Source organism: Chaetodon trifascialis, chromosome 20 (genome assembly GCF_039877785.1).
Source record: "Chaetodon trifascialis isolate fChaTrf1 chromosome 20, fChaTrf1.hap1, whole genome shotgun sequence".
NCBI lineage: Eukaryota > Metazoa > Chordata > Actinopteri > Chaetodontiformes > Chaetodontidae > Chaetodon > Chaetodon trifascialis.
Window position 1 is genome coordinate 15,550,097 of NC_092075.1, and position 27,477 is coordinate 15,577,573.

The 27,477-nt window shown below is 41.3% G+C and overlaps 1 protein-coding gene across 2 annotated transcripts in view; it reads right to left on the reverse strand.

The window, feature by feature from the left end:
- The window catches only part of il11ra (interleukin 11 receptor subunit alpha), a 44,188-nt gene that overhangs the window by 7,142 nt on the left and 9,569 nt on the right, over positions 1-27,477 (reverse strand). For both annotated transcript variants that reach the window (XM_070989529.1, XM_070989530.1), the window contains exons 2-4: positions 5,726-5,822; positions 1,434-1,500; positions 719-885 (exon numbers count right to left, since the gene is read on the reverse strand). In XM_070989529.1, the coding sequence (XP_070845630.1) occupies positions 719-885; positions 1,434-1,500; positions 5,726-5,822 (331 nt within the window). The remainder of the gene's footprint in view (positions 1-718; positions 886-1,433; positions 1,501-5,725; positions 5,823-27,477) is intronic.

Sequence of the window (27,477 nt, forward strand, 5' to 3'; positions counted from 1 at the left end):
AAGGAGTTTATTTTTATTTTAAGGGCTCTATTGGATGTAATATTCTAAAAGCTTCTCTGTCTTGTCCTCAAGTAAGTCAAAAATGAATAACTCTGTGCCCTGGTGTCCCTGTCATGACCCTACATATTCCAGGAGAGGCTTGGCCAGTACCATGGAAAACCCCCCCCGCCCCTCTAAAGGAAGCCCACTTAGGGAGCCGCTTCCTGTTTGAGACATTTACAGGAAGTGGAGGGCTTTGTCTATGTCACGGCCGATAAGACCCATTTCCTCTGAGGACCGGCAGTGCTACCATCATTATCACTGCTGTACGAAGATGTTTTGTTATAGCCAGAGAGGCAGCATAAATTAAACGCTGATAAAAGAAATCCATTCATTAAACAAGGGGAAGAGAAAGAAACAGAGAGATGAGGGAGACACAGAGGAAAACATGTTGAAACTCAAGAGAGAAGAGAATGTCTGAGTAGGAGAAACAAAAACTTATGCTAAATTATCCAAAGAATGATGTGAACTGTGACAGATTGGGTTGCTGTCTGTGCATGTAGGGGCTAAAACACAGGGGACACGGACATGTTCCTGCTGCAAAGAGTTTTTTTTTTTTTTTTTTTTTTTTTAAAGCTGCGGTCCCATGGCGAGAGACTGAAAGTGTGGCAGAGCTGTTAAAGTGTAATGACTCCTAAATTAGGCGCCGTGAGCCTGGACAAGTCACAACAGCACTTACGGCCCAGCCTGAGTTTGACAGAGTGGAGGAGGAGCCCCTGGCTGTCATAGCAGCTGTAGTTGCCCTGCGCAGAGTGGTCGACGTGCAGCAGCACTAAGCTCCCATCTGATGTCACTTTGTGCCATGGCAATGCTGAGCTGTGGTTGAGATGCCACACCACAGGTATCCTAGTCGGGAACATGTCAGAGTTTAGTGATTACACTGATGAGGACTCACCTGTAGGCTCAAATGATGTTAAAGGGAATGTTTAAGGACATCATAACAAATATCAAAGAGCTACATCTGCATATCACAACTTTCATTTAAATGACACGTCTGGTATTATTTTAGATTTTTGTTACTGTCTGTAAATCAGCTGATTTAGCAATGCAGCCACTGTTTGGCCATATGTTATCTTTTGTTGCCTCAACATCTAATGTTGACAGAACGGCACTAAAACTGAAAGGTTTCCCTGTTATTTTGTGCAGGGTTTCCGATATTTCCCAAGTTGTTTTGAAGAAGGCACTTGAACACACATACAGCTTTCAGTCAAAGCTAAAAAAAATGCATAATTAAGTATATGAAAATGGCTACATTGCTAATTAAATTACAAACTTTGAGCACTTTGACTTAAAATGTCTTGTGGAAACACTGCACTCGAGCTTATTTCCTGCCGTTATGGGAGTTTTGTGATGAACTGAATGAATACAGCCGTTATAGAAGAATCTCTCCTTACCCGGTTTGTGCCTTCCCGCATGCCAGTGTCACATTTGCCTCCAAGCGCCCATACTGCACGCCTGACACTGCAAACACAGACATCACATAAAACATTAAAATACATCGTTGTCTGGCTCGCAGCGTCTGCACACTGCACAATGTGACATACCGTGCGTCTGCATTGTCTGTATTAATGTGATTTAAGTGCCACCATCTACAGTAAAGTCAACAGTACTATAATAACATGACCATACAAGGTTTGGGATCCTGCAGACACTTGGCTGAGGAGACTTTGGCACACAGTATAAAGGTGCACCGGTGTGTTTTATTTTTCTGAAGGTTTATCATAATCACAATTAAAACAATATTCCGCTTCAATAATAGACAGAGAAGCAGTTTTAAGAAGATAACAAGATACAGATACACTTCACTCTCAAGCTCCATTCAGAAACATTCGCCTTGTACTGTGAGAAAATACTACTTCTGCCGGTCCTGCTGAGAATCACCACCCAAATATGTCGATTTGCACAACTTTGCGCCGCTTTCTGCTCATTGCCATAAATTGCTTGTCCTTAAGATTGATTCACTGACTACAGAGGATTCAACATAACCTTGAGCTCCTGGCCTGAACTTCACAGACACACAAACTAAAAAAGCAACTCGTGTGCTATGAGTTTTGGAGCCCTGAGGAATGAATAAGAATCACTGACACAAAAAGTGCACCTTGTTCAGTCCTGTCTTCCCAAGATTCAAGAAGAAGTGGGACACATTTGGCAACCTTTGAAATGGAACCCCTCCGCAATGTGGATTTGGATGGAGGCAGCCTCTAAAAACTGGACTTCTTTATTCTTAAAGTCACTTCTAGTGGGATCTATCTCAGTTTTATCTAGTGGTGCTCATATCATTTCAAAAAAGCATCTGAAAACTCAACAGGAACAATGCCATGATTACTCACCATACATGCAGCAAAGTCGCAAATTTAATTGGAACTATTTTTATGTAAGAAACGGCTTCAAGCAGGACAAACAAAATCCCATATACCCCCGTAAAAGTGGGGTGGCGGCACACTTTTCATCCCCAAACATGGACACAACCAAAGCTCAAAGCTATCTGCATGGTGAACTAACCCTTTAATGTATGAGCAGATGCCTTGAGAACGTTTTGTAGCATGTCACAGGTTTATTACCCTTGACAGCTTGTGAGTATCCATTAATGTGTCTAAAAATGAAAGAAAAAAGCCAAACATTTGGTGCATAGAAAAACCATCTGTCTCAGTAACTTAAAGGCTGAGACAGAAGCTGCTAAACAACTTACCATCACTCAATATTGCAAGGCAGTGTTGATTTGAACTGATACCAAGAGCAGTATATACCTGAGCAAATATTTGTGGTGACTGTAGTAATTTGCTGAGTTGATACTCTATCTGCAGTGTGTGAGTGTATGTGTTGTGCATGTTTAGCTTGGCTCCATAATATGAAAGCTGGCATTTACAGTCGATCTGGAGTGGAAAAACATCACTTTGACTGCCAGTCTGCCACGCACACACCTTCATTAATCCTCAACCTCAATCGCTCAGGCATGCACACTCCCTGCTGGCCTCTCCTCCCTCGGCAACAAACAATTTGTCCCAGGTCTGTGTTTTGTTTTTCCCCTTCATTTTTCGTACAAGCCTCTCTTTATCGCCTTCATTTGTCGCAAGTTTGACTGCAATTACGGTGCTACTGAGAAGGATAACAACCAAAAACTGCTTATTGTTTACATCAAGTACAGCTCGAGGCTTGTTGGGACCAACATTATTTATTTAATCTGCTGTATTGCTGTATTTATAATAGCTTTACCTGCTGCATATAACCTCATATACCCTTCAGGGACCCTCGAAGTTAATCTTAAATTAAACACATACTCAAAAAGGCTTTACTGAAGGCCTTTTCAATACTTGGTTTTCACTGACACCTAAAACTCACTTTTCTGGCCTTCCTGCTGTTGTTTTAGTGGCTGCGCAAAATGAAACAGCTGGGAAAACGAGCAGCAAAGTGCTCCACAGTGACTCTGTGGTTGCATTTACGCTTTTGAGTGAAGGAGACAAATACGTTCAGAAAGCAGGACAATGAAACCTACGAAGACTTTTAAAAAAAGAAACATTGGAGCCTGTTCACTCTGTTGTGGTGTGTATGGGAACCAATTTATCATACGCAACACAAGGCATGGTGATACATTTGAGCTACTGAGACAGCTGGAAACAAAGCTGTGTGACAGATGAAGATGTTCCAGCTAGAAAGGTTGAACATACCTCGGTCACCATGACTATTTTCAATCTAAAAGGAAATTTTTAACTTAAGGCATACTCTAATGCACATTTGTCTAAAACAAATAAACAAATTTAGCAGCTTGTTTCTCTGATGACCTTTCAGAGGTCCCCTTATGTAAACAGTTCAGACAAAATTCAACTTCTAGTCTGAACTTTTATAATACAATCAATGTAGTGACACCACATCCACAGGTGCCAGCGTATCTTGATAACAGCTGCTCAGTTGGCCAGTTATGCTAATACAGACAAACTGTTGGTGAGTCATGTCTGACAATGTTTCAATATCAAACTGACGACATGTTCAGACTGTTGACGGCTCTGCCCTGTAGCTGCGTGAGCTAACGTTAGCTTCAAAGAGCGACAGGAGGAGCTGCTTTACAGGCCCGAATTCTGGAGGTGTCAATTCAGAGACTTACAGGGGAAAAAGCTTAAAACAGAGTTATCGCAAGCTTAAGAGATTAACTGGGAGATTCAGATTCTCTCGACTGTCTTTTACACTCACTAAGTGTACAAACAGACGAATGTTGGTCTTTCACAGACCGCAAAAAGACAGAGCCCATTCCTCTCATACTAAGCAGGGAAAAAGCAAAAGAGCTGTTGTTGTATAAGCTAGATTTAACACCAGCGAAGATTGTCTTTAAAGCTGGTGAAATCAACAGCTGCTGGCAAAACTCTCTGTCTGTAGCGTGTTAAGAAGATAATGTTAATTACAGAACAGTTAAAAAGCAAGCAAAAAAAATCTTCCTGTCTTATCATTTCTCAATCTGTGTCAATCTTTCCCTCTATCTCAATCTTTGTCCTCAATGCCTCTGTCGCCAGTTTTAAAAGGGTCTTCTTTTTCCGTTAACCACCAGACACACACACACATACGCACACACACACTCTCCTCCTTCTGTTTCTGTGTGTGTTACCTGGGGCCTTGGTGTAGTGCAAAGAGTTGGCTGGTCTGAATGTGTGTATTCATGTTTTATTGGCAGTGAAGTACATTATTCCCCAAACCCACAGCGTTCCACTCATATCTGATTCGGCCTCTGGCAAGAGAGCCGACACACACACACACACACACACACACACACACACACACACACACACACACACACACACTAATGCATACAGGAAGGCTGCAAGTTTCTCCTGACATTGAAATCAGATGGCAGGGTGGACACAGAAATTGCAAGCTGGATGAAACTCAGTACTTTCCAAACAATAAAAAAAGAGGCTCTGGAGCTGCAGTAGGGTAAAATTAATGGGAAGGGAGAAGTTTGACAGTTTCACCATAAGGGCTAAGGGCAGGTGCTCTTACTGTTGGAGTGATTAATTTGGCTGATTTTAGAAAGATATACAGTGATAGAGAGAGCGAAAGAGACAGAAACCAAGAGGGAAGAACACGCTTTCAAAGACAGACGCAACGAAAGAAATGAGAGTCAATTTCTTAATGCCAGACAGATCCCTTAAGTGCTGTGTGAGGGGAAAAAAAAAAAAAAAACTTAAACAATGGAATTCTTGTTTGCGGAGTGCTAATCCAAAAAACATGAATTCAAATTCAACTGTGTAAAGAACTGAAGTTGCACATCAGGAATTGGAAAGACAGAGAACCATAAAAATTATGCGTTTCAACTAGAAAAGAAGTGCTTCGATCAACATTTCACTTAAACCGCACTGCATCCACTTTGGATTCTACATTCTGGATCTTTCCTCCCTCCTTTCCTCGCCAGTAGCTTTAGATCCCATAAGTACTTTGAGTCAAGATAAGTCAAGAGCACCCAAAATAGTTCTTTGTAAGTCCCTGCCTGATCCTTAACAGAGTGTGGGTGTGTCTCTGTGTGTGTGTGTGTGTGTGTGTGTGTGTGTGTGTGTGTGTGTGTGTGTGTGTGTGTGTGTGTGTGTGTGTGTGTGTGTGTGTGTGTGTGTGTGTGTGTGTGTGTGAATAGCTGGCATATGGTATGTGTTTTAAATATGTACTTTAACATGTTTTTCTGCATGCATACGTGTGCCTGTGTTACCTTCATCAGCACGAATCTGAGCACGACTGGGACGCAGCGACCAAGATAAAAACCAGATGACTGTCAGACACACAGGACTGGACAAAAGGCCTGGCATCTAGAGGGAGAGGGGGAGAGAGAGAGAGAGAGAGAGAGAGAGAGAGAGAGAGAGGAGTTATTTTAATAACATCAGGAACAGCAGCATTATCATCATCGCCATCATCATATTGAGTACATGTTGTACAATGTTCAGAAAAAACAGCCTAAATTTATCTTTTTTTGTCACTATAGCAACTGCATACCAATGTGCAAATTGTTGAGTAACAACAGGTTGCAGGTAATCACTGCACAAATCAAGATGCGTCTGCTTTTCCTTCTTATTGCGAATTCTTTGTGAATTATTGGTCAAGACGGCTGATAGCGTCTATCTCTCACGAGTGAAACTGTTAGTGCGAGTCTGTCAAAATTAAAAACACATTTTCCATAAAAGAAACGATGGAAAATATGTTGGAAATGATTTTTTTTTTTTTTTTTTTGTTTTCACTGGCTTCACTTTTCCCAGAAACTCCAGGAAAAGTGAAGTTTTAGTTCCACTTGTGCTGGAGGACAGACCTGTCTTCCAGCTCTGTACTGTAAATCAATTGAACACATTTCTTATATAATCTAACCAAGATGTGCACACTGTTAAGAGCACAGGCCAGTGGAGTAGGTATAGTAAAAGTGGACTTGTTAATAATTATGCTACGGTCTGCTGGTTGAATAGAATAAAGCTAGACTAGCATGGAAACATCAGCATGCTGGCCTGTTCACAATGACTGCTAACATGCATTCCTGGAAGAATTTCTAAGTGCACACAGATACAATAGCATTTTGACTGTTATATGTGCAGACAGGGAGGCATCATGAAACCATTAAAATATTACATATACAATTCTTCCAACTGAGTACAGAACATGTAATTAACAGATCAGACCCATATGCTGTAGCAGGAAAAAAAACATGAAATTGACATGCAGTTGGACTCTTAAGAAGAAATATTCTGTACATTACAGCATATAAAAACAGAATATAAGTATATATATCCATAAAAATAATATATGCGTCATGAAAAGATGAAATGAACACTTCCTCTTTGCCATGGACAGTGATGGAGTTATGAGTGTGACGTGATGTTGCTGACCTTTAACCTCAAGAGACATTTACAACAGAAAGCTGTATTCATAAGGATAACTGACACTCTGAAACAGTGTGTGTGTCTGTGTGTTTGCACTACACTCTGTTTCTCACACACACACACACACACACACACACACACACACACACACACACACACACACACACACATTTAGTTTCCTTATTCCATTAGCCATTAATGTACCCTCAAGCTGATCTGATTAAAGCTCAAAACATATAAACATGACAGTTGAACTCTTGACATTAGAAACTCCTGTGTGTGTGTGTGTGTGTGTGCGTGTGTGCGTGTGTGCGTGCGTGCGTGCATGCGTGCTGCGTGCTGCGTGTGTGTGTGTGTGTGTGTGTGGGGGGGGGGGGGGGGGAATCTGAGCGAGGCTAAAAAAAGCTCTATGGATGTGATAAGGAGTGAGAGCCGATGTGGCGTATGTGTTTGTGAGCAGTACAGCCCAAAGTCAGACAGACTTATCTTATCTCTGGTGCCACTCCTCTTTATAGAGTTGCACCTGAGATATCCCCAGTGAGGCTGATCAAAGGGCCATAAAATGCTTTCAATGTTACAGTGTATGAAAGATGCACAAAATAAAACACAATACATATGCAATACATGGGAGGGGGCTCATAGAAAGACAAGGTGAGAGATCATTTTAAAGTGTGGTTAAAAAAATGAGTGTAAGATGATGGCAGAATGGGATACCAAAAGAGGATTGGGGCTTTTAAAAATGACAGTGAGACACTGAAAGTGAAAATCAGAAAGACCGGGAAAAAAGGAAGCGATAAATGTAGGAAAAAGGGAGATAAAAAAGGTAGAAAAGAAAGCCAGGAGTGACGCAGAGCTCATTCTGTGCTGCACCAAACATGTATTAAAACATTAATCAGTGTGTGTTTGTTATGTGACTCTAATACTCCTATTGACTGACTTTAAGTGTGTGGTGGATACGCTGACGTCAAACCTGAAAAAGCTGCAAAAGAAACGCAGTTATCAACTTTCCAGCCAACAGCGATCATGCAGCAAAGCCAAAGCAAGTAGTGCTTTATAGCACTTTGAAACAAGCTCATTTCTCTGAGACGATTCATTGTTCTACTTCGCCTTTTCAGCTGTTCAATGCCAAGTTTCTACACAGAGTGCAGTGTTTTGTGCAGGTTGACCAACAGTCTGATGAGTTAGCACAAAGCCGTAAGAGCTCGCTGCTTTTACTTGTACAGAATCGGGATTTCTTTCAGTGTCAAACAAAGCTCGGCCTCACAAAGAGCAAAATGGAGGATGAGTGATGAGTTAGGAGGCAAAGAATCACAGAATTTCTTTAATATCATCAGTGAGTGTGGTTTGAAGTCTTCCAACATGAACACATAAGGTGTGCAGAGAGGAGAGTAGTTGAATGAATTCACCTCCTCCAACTGCGGTGGAGGTTTTTCTTGTTCCTTGATGTAGCCCACTATGACACACTCAAGTAGAAAAGCCCACACAAGGCCAAAAATGACGCTTTCACTTATTCGATTTCATTTAAATTCTAAATACCACCAACATTTTTTCAGACAGTTTGTCTTCAGTATGAGATCAGAATTTCCTTTTCCAAGACTTTTTCTTTCCATTTTCTTTGCATACAGGCAAAGTTTTGGGTCACCGTGTGGAGCAGCACAGGATCACAAAGATTATTCTGAAGACTGACAGCAAGTCATGCAGGGCTTTACAGCGTTATTCCTTCTCTGGTGGTCACAGAGACAAAGAACAGTTGGCTGTGGGTATTCCTATTTGAGACCGGGCCTCAAATGTCATAAATTGTGACAGACAGCTACAGTATACAAAAAATGGAAACAAGGTTTTTCCACACCAAATGCCAAAGAGTGAGATGGCTTCTTCGGTTGTACTTGCTTTATACAAGGAGCTGCCAAAACACATGAATTAAAAAGACATAGTTTGATGACATCACGAAGTAGCTGGGATCATGGGAGAGGTTGTTGTTCATTATTAAACAACCACCACTGCTCATAAAAATCTCTGATGTGACTCAGGCAGTTTTAGTTTCGTTCACGTTAAGTCACATTTGCCTTACTTCCTGAATACTGGGGGAAAATAGTCGCACCAAAACCTTACCTAAGCTTCTGCGTCTCCTCGGCTACACAATGCAGATTTAGTTTAATTACATTACAGATCACTTCCTTGACAGCAGTGTGTGATACTGGGCGACACAAATACAATGCTTACCAACCAAAAACCTTTAAACCTCCAGGGTGGCTGGGAGACAAAACCTGTACCCTCTGGTTCTTGGCATCTCTGTATGCATGTCTCCGCCGCCAAACATATCATCAGTTTGTTTAAACCGTTAAATAAATATAATCAGGAGAACTTTTCATCAGGAGAACAAGGTGTCTGATTCACACAAGTGCTGTGAGGCTGCCAGAGTCTAAACAACAGCGACAGTGTGTTTGCTGAAATTTAGACACTGATTAACAGGGCTGTAGGTGCATTTCAGATTCTGATAACCAGAGTGAAATAATGAGGATGATGATGTGACAGTTGTGCAAGGCAAATGGGATGATGATTTTTAGCATCAGCATCGGAAAACTGAGAAGAGCAAAACAGCAAGAATATCAATCACTGAGCCACACACACACACACACACACACACACACACACACACACACACACACACACACACACACACACACACACACACACACACACACACACACACACACACACACACACACACACACACACACACACACACACACACACACACCTGTGTCTATTGTTTTCTATGGCATTTATTTAGCTGAACAAATGCCTGTGAATTGGGTTTATTTATAATATGTGTGCATACTTGAAAGAGACAGATTTCTATTTAGAGTTAAGCAGCATTCGCAAATTTTCCTTTTTCATATTCATATCATGCCCTCCCTTTCTTTGCTCAAATATGTTTTCTATCACTTTTCACACTAGCTCGGTTGAAGGTTAAAAAGTTCGATCCCACTAAATAAAACACACCATTAACAATTTAACCACTGTGGGAAAAGTATCAGGGGCTCATCTATTATCACACCATTTGTCTTAAATCACATTGGCCTGGCTTTCAAAACATATTTTAGCAATTAAAGAGCAAAATGCACATGTGGCACGTTACTGCATACACATCCATCAATGGACAGTGGATTTCATCACCTCCTTTTCCAGTCAAGTTTTGCATGTGCTTCTGCCAAAAAAACGATGAAGAACACAGTGCACAGTTGAGACTGGGGCCATGGCTACATGTATAGGGATATTTTGCAAAGCGGAGATTCTACTTGTTCGCACGCACACAGCACACTAAACCTGGAATTTTTTTAAAAATGCCTCCTAAAGAGCAGATTTCTCTGTATCCACGTGTACATACAAAAGAGCGTGGTTGAGAAATGATGACAGCATCACTTCAATTCATGCACTCCGATCGCTGCTTTGTATAATGAACATGCTTTTGAAACAATGGCGGACGACTGGTTAGTTTATGTTTAGTGTCAGAGAGGCTTAAAATAATTACAATTAAATAGGGTTAGGGTTAGGGTTAAGCTACTTTGTTTTTAAGTTACCAAAAAAAAAAAATATATATATATATATATATATATATATATATATATAATAAGGGTACAACTGACACTCAGAAGGTTCTTCTCTGGTATTTTATGTATCATTGATTGACTTTTTCGCTATCAAGAATGATCAAGACTTAAAACAGTGGCTCATAAAAAAATGCTCACAAAGTTCTTGAAAACTTCATTGGGGAGCAGAGATATCCTCTGTCTCCACCGGTATCTTCTGATGTAGCAGGGCAGTGCTACATTCACCACGATGGCACTGCAACTTCACACAGCGCACTCAGCAAATTCAGACCTCGCTGACGCCTGTCTCCCTCGTTTGCTTACATTCCTCTTCCTCTCTCCATCCCTCCCTTCATGCTTTCTTAAGCCTCTTTACATTCAGTACATTCTGTACCTGTGACCCAGCTGGTGCACTGGTCAACTCTTTATTTACATGGACGCAGGACTTTACGGCCCAGTGAGGTCCAAGTTATGTGAAACACATAAATGCACTGCAGTACCATTAAGGAATTCTTTATTTTTTGAGACTGAATACCAAACAGCTTGAAAAAGGTAGGCTGTAGCTTGCTGTTACAACAGGCTCCAATCACATCCAATGAGGACAGCTAAATGTCCATGGACACTTTTTAAACTGTTTGTGAACCATTTTCTACCTCTCCAAATCCACTTTACCAATGAATTATGGACTTCAATATTTTTTGGGACAATATATGGATCACCAGCAGAGTGCATCATGCTGCAGGAGTGGTCTGAAAAGTTTCTCAGATGTTTTAATGTGCTTTGAGTCTACAGGTGGTGAGTTTGTGATACTCAAAAGATTTTGGCTGGAGACTTCCTTCAGGAGAAAAACGAGAACCTCTATGTGGCAACTAAAATGGCGGAGTAACAGTTAGGATAATGCATCATTGCTGGGTCTTATACTGGCTGTGAATGGGAAATGACCTTTGTACCCACCAAATAAACGCTTAAGTAAAATTTGTTTTGTTTATTTATTGTATCCTTGAGAAATCCCTCTGGTGAATGAGCAGTAAATATTTACGGATGAGGTTTAATTTGCTTTAGGGAAAATTGATTCAGATGCTTGTCTGCAAAGCTGAGCCTGGTGGTTAATCCCAAGGACACTTTTTTTTTTTGCTGTTCACCATTTTCAGTCTGCGTCGCTTACTTTTTAGACCTCGATGTGCACCCCCTCCACCCCCAGCCCCTTCTGCTCTGCAGCCAGTCCTTGGCAACGGTTTCAACCCCTGTGATGCCAGAACTTTCAAGGTTAAGTAAGCATATTTATGTCATACTTTATAATGGCTTACCCTCTTCCCTTTCCTGCTCTCTTTCAGAGCAACTGCAGATCAGAAACTGCAGGCTGCATCTTCCACTACCTTTGCCTTCACTTCCATGTAATTGTTCCATTTGCTCTCTTATCTCTACCTTCCCCTCACCATCTTTAGAGGTCTATTTTCTCCCTCCCTGCCTGTGTTTTCCTGCACAGGCACTCTTTATTTTCCACTTCTGATGCCAGACAGTACAAGGTCCAGTCAACATATTTACACAAAGGTTTTCTAATTCTCCTTCCCAGGAGAACAATGCTGTTCCCTGAGAGCAAAGTGCTAATCTGTCCTCCCACCTCTAAGCAACATGTTCCTGCTCATACTGGATCGTCAGTTGACCTGTTGCACAAGATTTTTTTTTAATAGCTCTGCTGTATCTGTATGATGGGTCTGTTCTAAGAGTCGATTATGGCAAAAGTCATAATCACGTTTATCTGGGGCAATACTGTGATCATGATTATTTAACGCGATTGCCCATTGCTCATGGATTTCCTTGAAAGAAAATACAAAAATAAATGTTGAGAATAAAAACATCTGGCTGAGAGTCAGTTTGGACTTTTAGGGAGGGGCAAAACAGCACTGCCGTAAAGCAAAGGGGTGTGCTGCATTTAGAGCTCACTGCAAAATGAGATGCAGCAAAATATTTGTTTTATCTTGATTATCTTGCTTTCATAATCACTGGAAGTCAAAATTAGAATTGAAAATAGAATTTGATTCATCACTCTGCCCTGGGTTCAACCCAAACATTTGGAGCTATTACTGGCAGATGGCCACGTTAGAGGATCATCAAACCAGTATATTTTATCCCAAACAGTGCTCCCTCAGCCAAAGAAAAGACCAAACCTGGGATTGTAGCTTAGAAACCTTGAATGCAATCTCTCTGTTTAGCTTTTGTGACTTGAGAATATGTTATTCATCTCCCCTTTGGCTTTTTTTCTGTGCTTAGGGGAAAATGAACCATTTCTTTCTGATTCCAAGTACACACGTTGAAGGTCTGGATGTTGGTGCAGCGGGCTGCAGGAGTGTTTCTTTGGTCTTATTTATCAGAGGGAGCCATTTGGAAGTTTTGAGACATAACTGAGGAGAGAAAAAACAAGAGGAGAAAAGCTTCATTCTTTTCTGCTGTGTGAGAATAAACTTTTTCTTGTGTCGCAACAGAAAGTAAACTAGTGAAAGCACAGCCGAGCTTAGTCCTCAGCCTATCAACGGCGCACCGAAACTCCGGGGAAGCCACACTGCTACTGGAATCTCTACAAGCCTAGTATTACCACAAACCACTTTGCTCAGCAGCTGGAGGAGGTCTTTCTGAAGCAGAATGTGAAAAACCGCACTTTCATCCAGTGTAAACACGTCCATAGTTGACTATGGTGCCCCTAAGGAATCAAGGTACCTCCAAGGTGGTTAGGAACGAAATTCTTATCCTCATTTTGCCTTTTAGTTGGAGAAAAATAACTCTCTGATGCAAAATAGTCACCATGTTAGGCATTGCAACTGCCAAAAGGAGACTAACAATGTTAAGGACCTCTATGAGTGTCTCAAATTTCAACATCCTTTCTTTCCATAGGTTCTGTGTGTGTGTGAGTGTGTGTGTGTGTGTGTGTGTGTGTGTGTGTGTGTGTGTGTGTGTGTGTGCGCATGTTGGTGTGTAACTGCAAGCCTATTCTCTGACTCATCCCCACCCGTCACCTTTCTAGTGTAATTCTTACAGCTAGAACCAGAATAGACAGGGGAATGTAGCCATGGATATTGTCACCAGGATGCACCCATGGTGCAAGCATTCCCACATGCAAAGAGATGCAAAACAACAGCGAACACCGGAATACACAATATGTTCTTCAAGATAAAATTGCTCCTATTTTTGTTTATCCCAGCACCACAACCAGGCTCATTAAAAATAAACACTGGACCAGAACAATCAGAAAATCCTGGGTGAAAAACATTCCTTCTCAGCCAAGACGATCATGAGGTCAAGGGTGAAAGCTGAGGAATCCTGGCAAACAATAAGTGTGCCTCGAAGCACTGGAAAAAGATCAATCAGAAGCAGGAGTGCTGAGGAAAGACAGGAGGAAGGAGAAGGAGAATGGTTTTATCTTTTCAAGCACAAATTCGAAGTTGATGATAAAAAGGACTTGATAGTTAAAAGAGGCGTGCACACATTGATGATGAGCAATCCGATCCAAACGAGCTTTCTTTTAGCCAGTCCTCTCTGTGGCAGCACAATCCCACATGGTGACTCACTCACACTCTGGCATGCCACTGCACATTCAGTCAGTTTTACAAGAGAAGAAGGAAGACAGTGAGAGGCGAGAAAGACAGAGAAAAGGGAAAAAACGAGAGAGGGGGGAGGGGGAAAGAGTAGAAGACATGGGGCTTAAAAACAAAACGAACAGATGGGTGGGAATGCAAAGAGAAGAGTTAAAAATTCAGATAAAACGGGCGAATAAAAACACGCACAAACATCTCTGAAGTCAGATTAAAGCCTATTCAGTCAGATTAGCCTCTGCAATGTTTTCTGCACACACAGATACACGCACACAGACACACTCTGGCTGTTTTTCTGTCTGGTGACGTAACAAATGATTACAGGATGTCCTCGTCTCATTAGGATTTATGTCACAAATTAAAGATTAACAAAGACTGATGTTTAATTTAGCCCACTGCCTACACAACTTGGTCATCAGTGTGTATGCATATGTGTGTATTTGTGCGTGTGTCTGTGTGGGTACCTGTGCTCAAGACTACGCAAATGATGACAAGTTGAGGGATGAGTGAACCTAAGTGATACAAGTGCAAGTGTGTGTGAGCGTGTGCACACATACATGCACTAAACCAACAGCACATGGAGGTCAAGCCAAGACGGTGGGAGCGGATTACAATGGCTCTGGTGTTTACCCAGGTCACTATAGCAACCACTGCACACCCTGTCCATCTGACCTTTCCAGGCGATAACAACCCTGCTGACTGACATGTGTGCACGCGTGTGCGTGTGTGTGTGTGTGTGTGTGTGTGTGTGTGTGTGTGTGTGTGTGTGTGTGTGTGTGTGTGTGTTTTCCACATGTGAAGCTCTTCAGCACAAGCAGGGCCTCCTGTGTGTTAGGGGACATATGTGTCTTTCTCCATATGTGGTTGTTAGTGGGACATAGAGACACATGCAGTGTGTGAGAGCATGCCATCGTGAATAAGACAACAAACCATCTTAACAGCCCATCAATATTCAGAAATGTATTGATATTCAATAATAACATCAAATTGAGGAAAATAAATCATTCAAGAACCTAAGTGAATCTTTTAAAATGTTAAAACACCTTATGCGATTTTAGTTAAACCATACAGGCTTTTTTAATTTAGGGTCATTTGTTTTCTCCCTGTACTTTCTATGACTTGAACCATCTGTGTGAGAACATAAAATCAGGCTATATACAGTACACTTATATTGAATATGTTGAAAGTGGGGGCTGCACAGTGGCGCAGCAGGTAGTGCGCGTGCCTCACAGCAAGAAGGTTGCCGGTTCAATCCCCAGGTCAGGCAGGGCCTTTTTGTGTGAAGCTTGCATGTTCTTCCCGTGCATGCGTGGGTTCTCTCCGGGTACTCCGGCTTCCTCCCACAGACCAAAAACATGCTCATTAGGTTAATTGATGACTCTAAATTGTCCGTAGGTGTGAATGTCAGTGTGAATGTTTGTTTGTCCTTACATGTGGCCCTGCAATCGGCTGGCGACCGGTTCAGGGTGTACCCCGCCTCTCACCCATTGTAGCTGGGATAGGCTCCAGCCCCCCGCAACCCCGAAAGGGATAGGCGGTATAGATGATGGATGGATGGATGGATGGATGTTGAAAGTGATCCGTTCTTTTTTAAATTTCGGAGGGGAAGATCTTTAAAACCCAAAAGCCATAAGCCTTAATTATATACCATAGATGGTCCAGATGAAAATAGCTCACAGTGTTTTATGTCTTTCTGCCTCTACTGTCTTTCTCTTTCTCTTTCTCTTTCATGGCCTGTTGCACTTTCAGCTGCTGTTTCGATTCTGTTTGACCTTTGTCTCTTTCCCTCTTTGAGATATTCTACTTTGCAGCACGAAGGCTGAGCACCTGCTCTTGACTACAGGCTTATCGTCCCATCACAAAGGTGTTAACACATGAGAAATGGAGGAAAGATGGGCCGCTACACACATGACAGCAACAGATCACACAATATCAGATTTTGTCCAGACCCTAACATATTTTTTCCATTTCTGCGGGAGAGTGCAATTAAACCAAATAACAAAAAGCTGTGCAGATATGCTTAATAAGTACACAAGGCACATATATATCCCCAGTGGAAGAATTAAGCACGAGTAAAAGCTGATGTGTCCATGTTGAGCCTGTTCACCCAGCAGGACCATCTGATGAACTGTTGAGCTGAGAGCGAACACTTTGGCCTAATGGTTGCTAAGACCACAGTATCTGGCATTCTGACAATCAACTGAAGCCCCACCAGATTTTAGTTTTCTTTACAAATTCTTACATTTGGTTGGTCCAGGCTCGCTGGGCACACATAAAAATTTACTGATATGCAACAGCTGGTGAGAGTTCAAATCAAAGAGGAAGAAAACCACAGAAGATAACAGACACACACACACACACACACAGAGTAGGATAAATGTTGCTCGCATCCAGCAGACAGAGGCAGTGAAAGGGTTCAGGGAGGCTCTGAAATCATCTAATGTGGACAGGTCTCGAGTGCACGTGAGGTAAAGAAACAGCTGAAGTGGAAAAATGAGAGGTCGTGCTCCTGAGGAGGATAAGGAAAGATCAGAAGCAAAGGAAACTTGTTATATCTGGCCAGGCAGAGGAGATACAGACACAGATCAAGAGCTGCAACAAATCGTTATTTTCATTCTCCATTAATCTGTCCACCGTTTTCTCAAATAATCAATTTGTTTGGTTTGCACACAACCCAAAGATATTCATTTTACTATCACTGAGGAGTAAAGAAATAAAAAATATTCACAAAACACTTATAACGTATGTTGTTTAGGCTATACATATAAAGTGTATTATAAGTGTTTTGCAAATTAAACACAGCAATCATCTTGCATTAACTCAATAGCACTGTTAATCTGCTTTGTGTCATCTCGTACAATAATAATATAGGCATATTGTTTTACAGAATTCTGCTTTCCATATAAATGACTCTGAGCAAATTGTACTGAAGTCTGATAAAATGTGTTATATAAGTTTAGTCTGTTGGCAGACTACAAGTATAATGGAGCATACAGCACGCAAAATACTGCCCACCGCAACAAGCAGTGCGAGTATGAATACATAATGTTGGCAATGGCTCCAACCATGACACATGGAAGATAGACGGGCCTATATAAATACCTTAGGCCATGGTTAAGACTGAAAACAGAAAAACAGACCCTACAGAATCTAACCATTGCCAGTACTATCTAGCGGTCGAGCTGCTGGTCGAGCTGCTAGGCTCGCTTCCAACTTTTGCCCGAGCCTAAGCACACAAGGAGTAATGGCTGCCATGTGTGTACAGAGATAGCACCCAGCCAATCCACAGACCAAGGCCTGAGTGTGCATGTGTGTCTATGTGTGTATGTGTGTGTGTGTGTGTGTGTGTGTGTGTGTGTGTGTGTGTGTGTGTGTGTGTGTGTGTGTGTGTGCGTGCGTGTGCGTGCGTGCGTGCGTGCGTGTGTGTGTGTGTGCGAGAGAGAGAGAGAGAGAAAGAGTGAGAGTGAGAGTGAGAATATTATCTAAGTAATTATATGTCCGGCGATCAGAAAACACAAAATTGCTTTTGGCTCGTTACTGAAAGAAGAATTTTCCTTGTTAGTCCTTTCAATACTTGGCACCAGTATCACAAACCTGTGCTGTGTGCAAGTGTGGCCGTGTGTGCGCAGCGGCAGCATCTTGGCCTTAGCTCTACAACGCTGGAATTTCCTCCAGCTCTGCCGCCAGGGCAAGATGGCTACCATATGCCAGCTATTCACACACAGGCAAACACACACACACACACACACACACACACACACACAGTTGAATGAAGACCACAATCCAGCTAGCATACAAGTTTGTAATACTGAAGCCAACCTCACATATAAACAAACACACATTGAAATGCATAATGGAGTGAAGGCTGAACTAAACACACACACACACACACACACACACACACACACACACACACACACACACACACACACACACACACACACACACATCTCTCTGAGCCAGTTATTTATACCCATACGGATTTGTCCGGGTACATTTGTGTTTGTGATCGTGCATGTGGATAAAAGATGTGAAGCCATGGACACACTACATGGACCATGAAGTGCTGTGTGCTCACGCACACACATACACCAGAAGGGAGTTCACACTTGTCCATTTACACCTCAATCAAGTGAATCTTTGTTTCGTTTTTTCAGTTCTGTTATGCAATGGATATCATGCTGAGTTCACAAAAGCTTTTCCAGTTTGATCAATCAAATCAAATAAACACGAAAAGGCACACATGTAATGCACGTAGCCAGCATAAATGTTTAAAGGAGAATGCTAAACCCATACTTTTTCTATTGCTTCATTTAATCTGTAATCAGTTTTCATCTGTGCATGATTCACCTCCATACATTTGATGACATCATTTTGGCTTTTTTGGGAACATAACTGCGTCTGTTTGCATGCTTCCTTGATTTGTTTATACGCTATATCTACCGCAATTTAATAAAACATTTGGTCACAATAATAATAAAAAAGAATTGGTAATGACTCTGGCGGGAAAAGCAGGAGCCGTTTTATAAGCACTCTGACTCCAGTGTATTTTGGGTATCAAGCTGAAGACCGGCATAAATCTTGCTGCTCTTTCACACTTTGAACAACTTAATTATGGCTTGCTCAGTACAGATTATAACTTATGTGTGATACTCTGCATGCATGTTGTTAGCAGTTTAACTAGTATCTTTCATTCCAATATTTTGGTCTCTTTGAGAGCGCTGTAAATTGAACATCTTCTCTTACATGAAAAACAATTTTGAAGGTGCAATCTTGGGCTCTAGGAAATTGTTAGTGAAATGTTTCACTCTCTTCTGATATTTTAGAAAACTAGACTAGAAGAAAAAAAACTCCAGAGGTGATAATCTGAATGTAACTTTTATCCAAGTATCAACTTCATACTGAAATGAATGTGACCTTTGCCACACTGAACCACTGTTTGGCAAGGAAACAAGGACGTATCTGGTGGACTGCTCTGATGATCGAACAAAAGTTCAGCTCACGTTGGATGTTTTCAGCCAAACCTGCTGATCACGCACCAGCTGAATTTCTTTAATCGTTCTCTCTCGGACATGTGCGGACATTTGGTGATGTGTGTGCCGTACTAGATAACAACTGCTTAACCCCAATCACAGACAGACAACCTTCGATTGCCTGCATGCTGAAGGTCTTTTTATTGCACTGCTTAGGAGGGACCTTTGAAAAAATAACACTCTCTGCTGCCAGACTGTACCATAGTAAACACTACCATGTGGCAATGCAAACCACAGCCAGGATTCTGAATCTACAGTGTCCTGTATACAGAACCACAGTAGTACTGAAAAAAGAATATCTGAAGAAGCTCGGGGGACTTCTAGGCAGTAAAAGACTGGCGAAGTCACACTCCTAACCACAGAGGATCAGTAGCTAAATCTCCTTGGAAAATTGCAAACTGTTTGCTGGCAGAAAAAATATACTATTACTGTAAAACTACACCAAAAAAGCAAACTTGAGAGGTAAGCTTATATGGAAAGAAAGCTATTCATAACAATTTTGATGGCATCTGACAAATACAACAACTCCACATCCAAACTGTCAAGGAACTGTAACCCTTGATCTGACTTCTTAAATCATCTATTGACGTCCATGTACTCTACTAATATTAACAACTCCGCTTTGTGAATTAGCTGAGGAGGCTCAGTTCAGACGACGAACCTGAGTCATGAATCACCTTTTTTTTTTTGATTTTTTACAGTTTACAGAACAATGTTTGATCTCCAGAACTGATGTGACTTCTGTGACCTAGAGAGACCGGTTTTATGTATTTCCAATGAGATGTCCAATTTTTTTTAAAGTCTGCATTTAAAACTGCTAATTTAAGCCAAGACATTTTGTTCCAGCCTAGTGGCTCTCAAGCACTCCCGCAAGAGCGCCAATGCGCCGCAAACAGAGCGGCCAAACAGATGTTCTCCTGGACAATTTCTTGGCTGCCAACGTGTGTCATGGCGAACCTTCATCTGGAGGTGCAACAGAACGCATAAGTCAAAGTTCAGTTTTAGGGTCACACTGCTTGAATCCTCTGAGATGAATGTCTTTGACATTGTGTAAAGTCATTGTTTTGATGCTTTACACATATTTAAATTGTTATCCTTTGCACCATATCGTGCCAACTATGTACTTGCATATTAGGTGTGTAACTGTCATTAGTCTGTTTCATAACTTCAGTTTTAAAGTGGTTGATACTGTCAGTTCTCCTTTTTTATTTGCTATGCAACTATTTATGGCACTTTATCTGTGTACAACCACCTGCAACACTATGAATGCTTCCAAGTAGGGGACATAAATGATATGGGAGGCTCTTCTAGCTGTGGTTTCACATTGGCATTCCCCAAACAGAAGATGCTAGTTGTAGTCATGGTATTAATTGGACAAGCGTGGGTTGGCTGACAGTAAACACCTGCACCTCATGCTCTTTGAAAAAGGCTGAGGCGCAGTTAATTAGGAATAAGAATGTTAACCAAACCAGCTATAGAAAAGCAAAAGTTCTGCTGACATTTGTTTACAAGCTCTGGTTTTCTTGTAAACGTACAAAGTGGACCTAAATGAACCAAGTGCAAAAAGGTGACAAAGGAAACTTTTCCACAAACAAAGTCAACTGTGGATGTGATCTCACCTCTCAACATGTTTGGCTGTGTTTAACTATGCTTAACTGTTTGGACTACATTCAACTGGACTCAGCTGGCAGTACCAGAATATTACCGTAAACCGCAGCACTTTATAACTGTGGTTTGGAAAATTCCATAACGATAGTGTCCTAGTTAAGACTCCCAGTCATCTGTATACTCAACTAAACATGTGTCAATGGATTTACCACTGTGCTGTGATGAATCGCTCAGCCTATGAGCGAGTGCGTGATTGCTCTTGTACAGTCTTAGTTCGCGAGTCCAATTCATGCCATTCGGTTCAGTACCTGATATGTAACAGAATGGTTTGAATCAGGACTGCTGGTAGCCAGAGGAAGATGATGGCCCAACAAACATCTGCTCTGTATGAGCCAATGACAGGCTCTTTAAACATACACCCACCAACCCACCCACATCTGCTCTCTGTTATCCAACAAGGCCTTACACACAGAGAGACAGAGCCACAAGCACACATACACATATCTATGCTGTGTGATCAATTACTAGGCCTGCACAGCCAACCCGTCATCAGAAACAGAAAGAGAAACAAACAAAAAATACATTAAAAATCCAACAACAATACAGACAGGCAGCAACCAAAAGATGGCAAGGAAGGACACAACTAAAATTATTAATACTTTGGCAGTTAGTATTGTGGAACTGTGATTCTCTTAGTAAGACGCCAATCCTGAACATGATAGACAGATCAGCCCTGTGTCAGTCAGAGCCTAAAATATATATATGTATTGAATGCATGAACACAGACACACACACACAAACGCTCACACGCACATGCTGTTGATGATAGCTGTACCAAACTCGGTCCAAGTCAATAAGCCAGCAGGTTGGCTGGCCAACTAACTCTGCCCAGTTCTGCTTTGCCGCACTCCTCTGATGATCTGCTGTGTGAGTTGTGAGCTTGTGCATTTCTGTGTGTGCCTGTGTGTGTGTGTGTGTGTGTGTGTGTGTGTGTGTGTGTGTGTGTGTGTGTGTGTGTGTGTGTGTGTGTGTGTGTGTGTGCACGCGCTCAGAAAAGCACGTCCATGTGCATTTGACTGGCGCCATGCTACTGCTGGGAGCAATTATAAAGACATGAAGCAGATAGTCGAAGATTACTGTTTTATGCAACACTGCGAAACACACACAAGCATGAATATACACAAAAATATGATAAACTGGGTTGTCTGTGTCATTACAATAAGGCAAATTAATTAAAACTCAGGGGGACTCGCATTGTGCCTCTCTTGCTCCAAAAAACTAACCAGTGAAGGAAAAACACAGCTGAAATAATTAAAACCTCATTTTATCACTGAACCTTCAATGATGCAATTTCTGCCAAAAATCTCATCCCTTCTCAATGTCATGACTCAGTCAAATCAAAACACACAGACACATACAAACATAATTACACATCATCATTTTCTACAATATCCCACTTCCTGTTTATATCATCCAAACCGTAGCGCGAAAACTGCCCTTCATATTCATCCCCTAAATACATGAAAATGAGCTTTTTGACAACATAACTTATTCAATGCTCATAGAGAGTATACATTTACAGCAGCATAGCTCTTCTACCCCTGAAACGCTGAAACTGTCTTCTATATTTTCATATATTTGTGGACATACAGGCAGAGAAGCCAAACAATTTTAGGTACCACTCACGTGCCAAACAAGTGTAAACCCACCCTGACATCACCCATTGTGGACTACTGCCTTCAGGCCTTGAGTTTAGCATTATGGCCTTCATCATCTTGGTCTGGAGCCAAAAGTGATCATATTTGGATGAGAGGGTGAAGCTGCCATGGATATGCATTGTTGTGTCTCTACCCTGACTGAGAACTCCAGGAGTCATCATGGCAGCAGAATAATGATCACAAGGTAACCACACCCTAAAGCATGCCCTGCTAAAGATTGAGACCATAAATTCATTTTAAACTCTTCAGGAAACGGTTCACTGAGGTAATAAATCAATTGAGGCGTAGGGTAATTTCCTCAAGTTACATACAATCCTTCTTGCAACCAGTGGAGTCGCCCCCTGCTGGCCTCAGTAAAAACGCAGGTTTAAGACATTTCTGCATTCGCTTCACTTTTCAGACTGGAAGGATTTTTGAAAAAGTCTGACTAATTCTGATAATTCTGATAATGTGACATATCTAGCTAAGACATGCAGTGACTATGCTAAGTTTGTAATTAAAAGGAGTTGAATATCAGAGTTAGGAGGGAAAGACTGAAAAATAGATAAACGATAATATTACAGTATAGTATAGTAAAAAAAAAACAACTTTCTCTTCAAAGCAGTACTATATTGGTGTGTGTGTGCGTGTTTATGTGAGCACAAAGTCTTGTGTGTTTGACGTTCACCAACAGATAACCTTTAACACAGCTGACAAAGAGCTTTGGCCATATGTTCAGAAGATGGGAATAACATGCGAGACACTTATCCCGACATTACACAAACATGTTAAGACATGCACACACACACACACACACACACACACACACACACACACGCATAGAAAAACCCGCCTCCCACCACCCACACACACACTTTGACCATCCTACACCCACACACACACGACCCCTGTTCGCTGGAACGGTGAGTCACTCTGCTGGGAACTCCATGCTTTCCCCATTACTACCGACTGGCTGACTGACTGCCCTGACATGCTGAGAGAGAGAGAGAGAGAGAGAGAGAGAGAGAGAGAGAGAGAGAGAGAGAGAGAGAGAGAGAGAGAGAGAGAGAGAGAGAGAGTTGTAGGCAACAGCACGGAGATGAGAGAAAGGGCTAAAAGACATAGCGAGAGAGGCACTGAGAAGAAGAAAAAAGAGTGAGAGAATGAAGAGATGAACCAAAAGTGAGAAAGAGAAAGCAGACAGGGTGAAATCAACTGTGTTTAATGTACCTCAGTGGTTGTTCAACTATACACAAGGGCACAGTAAAACAGTAAGTTTAACCTCCAGTCACAGCACACTCCAAACCAGAGGAAAAAACAATCCTATGAGAGCAGAAAAATGAGCCATGTTTTCTTGATTACTACTGTCTGACTGTCTGTTCAAAAATGCTGCTGGAAACAAGAGGGACTGACACAGAGGTACAGAATCATCTTAATGTAATCCACGTTTTTATATAAGTGAATGCCTGCCCTGCTGGTAACAAATTTTTATAAACACAGCATTGACTGAGTGTATATACAATTCATGCAGGCATTTACATTAGGATGTTCTAAACTAAACACTTGGTGGGTCTTTCATGGACAAAATCAAGGAAGGAAGTGATTTCACATGGCCGGTGTGTTTGGAATTAATACAGAACAACTGCAGAGTGAACACTGATAGTTCGGACATATAAACCCCTTTTATTATAAAACCCTTTCTTTCATTTAACAGAAGAAGCCAAAGTTCTCAAACGATGCATTTTATCTGAGCACAAGCAGCTATACAAGACCCTCACCTGAATAAAAAGCTGAATAAAAGTGCCAGCATTTTGATTTAATCACGAGCTACAGACACCTTTCAGTCAGTCAGTACCAAAAAGAGTACTGAGGTTCCATTTGCCATTCTACAGTCACCATAGATTGAGAAAGAAAACACATCACTCGCTGGTAAGTATGTTGGAAAACCACCAGAACAATGAGCTTTCACACCAACAATGGAGACAAAATCTAAAAACGAAATAATGAGCTCTTAGCACCAAAGGAAGCAAATCAAAACCAAATGGTAAAGTGGAAACAAAGAAAAAAATATCTAATAAAAACAATGGACCAAATAAGAAATCCTGCGGATAACCCTCTCTGGTAGATCTTGTGCTGTTATGTTTATAATTAGGGTATGTTTTCCCTTTTCAACTGTGTAAATGCAAAAAATAAGTTATAAGCATGATGAACTTGCATCATTTGACCACAGGGAGTAATTTCCTCCATGTGATTTGTGCTTTCTAAATTCTGCACTCATCATTCAGGATTTGGGATTTGATTCGTTGCAGACTGAGCAACAGAATTGAAATTGAGAGAGAGAGGAAGAGGGACACAGGGTAGAAAGGGAAAACAGAAAGTGTGGGAGAAAACAAAAGAGAGGAGGAGGAGAGAGGTAGGACAAATAAAGATAAGTAGAAAAGAGAGACAAAGAGAGAAACTGAAGATTATAGAGGAGGGTGGAAACATTTGTATAATAAAAATATCTTTAAGGACACCTGCCTCAAATAAACCCAGTTACAGGAGCAGAAAATGCAAGATTTCATCTCTTTTCTGGTAAATGAAATATATACTAATCAGACTAGCAGGTTCACAACTGGATGAACTCAATTTACATCTAGATTGCCCTGTATTCTTTCCAAATGTGTAATAATAACACCTCATTTTGATTGCTTTGTGGCACTAAATAAATAAATATCACAAAAGAACTCAAATGCAGATGCAATGTGCACTTGAAGAAAAAAAAAAGTGTTATACAAGCTAGCATTGGTGGGCTACCACATATCATTCCAAAGATCAACTGTAAACCAGCATTAAAAACAGGGAGGGGAAAAAAATGCAAATACAGTTTCAGCGGCTTGGATTTTATGCCAAGCTGAATCAAACTCTCTATGACTGGATCAGGCGAAGAGATCTCGCAGTAAAGCAAACAGCCCTCATACACTGATGCCAGACTGAGGCAAAACACAGAGCTGAGCTGCAGTGTACACTGGAGGATCTACAGTAGGACTATTCAGTCAAGGCAGACAGTGGGGCAAACACACCCTATACCTGTCAGGCTGAAGCCAATACTCAAAAGCTCATCTGCGCTGTTCACTGCAGAATCTGCAGCGTGAGTAGTCTGACAAAACCAGACAGCAGAGCAAACATGTTTTCACGTGGACTAATACAGCAGGTTTGATTTTATTCGACAGAAAGGCATCTGCAAGAAGAAAAAAAAAAAATCAGCAGCAGCCTCATTACTGTCTCCATTATTTGCTGGAAGCAGGATGCAACATAAGCTCTAACAAAGTTTCTTTCAGAATAAATGAGTGGCAAATAAAGAGAAAGTCCTCATCAGATTGTGGGGCTCGGCCGCACGGTGCACAGACCTGGCACACAAACAGCCCGCTATCCAACCCATTTGCTTCAGATAGCAAGGCAGATAGCGGGCTGATTTACAGTGCACCGCCATCATTTGGTTTCAAAGTTTGTTGATTTAAAGGCACTCCGTGTTTGTGTGTACGTGTCTCGTGTCTGCGTGTGTCTCTCCCGAGTGATCCGGGAGACATATTAAAAAAGCCTGTTTAAAGATCAAAGGCAGTATCAGAGGGAGGGGGGGGTTCGAATCTGTCAAACCAGAAAAAGCTCCACAAGATCTCACCAGCTCAAGGATTATAGTTTTACTTCATGACGGACAACTTCTGCAAAATACAATGTGCGTATACAATATACACTGTATGTTTATATCTTTACAAGTTTAGGAAGGTGATGTGAAGCTTTTCAGCTTTTAAGTACATGAATTAAAGGGATTTGGCATGAAATCAAATCAATAGAACATCTTCTGACAATTTGATATAAAATACATAACCGTAACAGCAAAATGGGAGAAGTTAGTCTGACTTTGCATTTTGCTTCTTTGTTGCGCTTTCTGCTGAGATCAGTCTGAGTCCTGAGCATTTCCATTCACAGCTGTTACTGTCTCCCTCTGTAATGTTATCTAACACATTATCCTAATGTTGACCCAGGGAAAACCATCCATTTAAAAATTGTGTAACTAAACAGAGTCCACATGGTCGTTAAATATGCTCACCAAACAGGACACAGAGGCATGTTTCTCCTCACCATTATATTCTAATAGGGAATTCGATCTGATATTTTGTCATGTTCGCAGCGTTTTTATGCTGCTCTCTGCCAAACTGAACATGTCGCAGCTGAATCCCTGCATGTACACTACGTCGACATAAAACTGCAGGGGCACCTAGTTACAACCAGTTTGCCCTTTTTCTACCTTGAATGTTAATGTCAATAAAGAGTCCTGCCTATAAAAAATGAAGCATAGGTGCATGCAGCGTATTGATGATACTGTTGAAAGGATAGACTTTCATGTCCGAGCAGGGTTTTTCAAATGCATCGATGTCAACGCCAGCTGCTCGCCTCATTGCAACCAACCTCAACACCGGCAATAAAATTGTCTTCTAAAGAGCATTCAGTCTGGCAGAAAGTTTCCAACGAACTGCAGTTGGCAGACAACGCCATATTTAGCCAACTCTGACCGACCACTTACTCAAAGTAAATTTGATAAAGTGTGAGTTCAGAACTCAGACATGACTCAGACCAACTGTAATCAGCTACAATTTCCAAGCAATTCAACAGCCACTGATTGAACAATTCATTATGACAGTAATATCTTTATTCATTCATTTATTAGAAAAGACAAAAACAACTTAATTTAGCCTTTACTCACTGACTGAAATCCCAAAACTTCCAAGACTCATAACTATAGCACCCAAACAGCTTCATCTTTTAAGAATTACAGCAAATCTATGATGAATCTTAATGCATCTGTGCAATAAGAGTACATGCACCGGCTAACTGAACTGAACAAAATGGCAATATATAGCATATATCTGGTAACATAAAGCTTGCAGTGAGATTGTAACTCCACATTTGGCCATATTTCATTGATCATTACAATGTATTCAGATTTGTCATTCTCTGCCATAACGATTGATCTCCATCTAGGGCTGCTCCTTGCAGATTATTACAGTATCTTGCAAACACCCTGATGCTTCTGTCACATA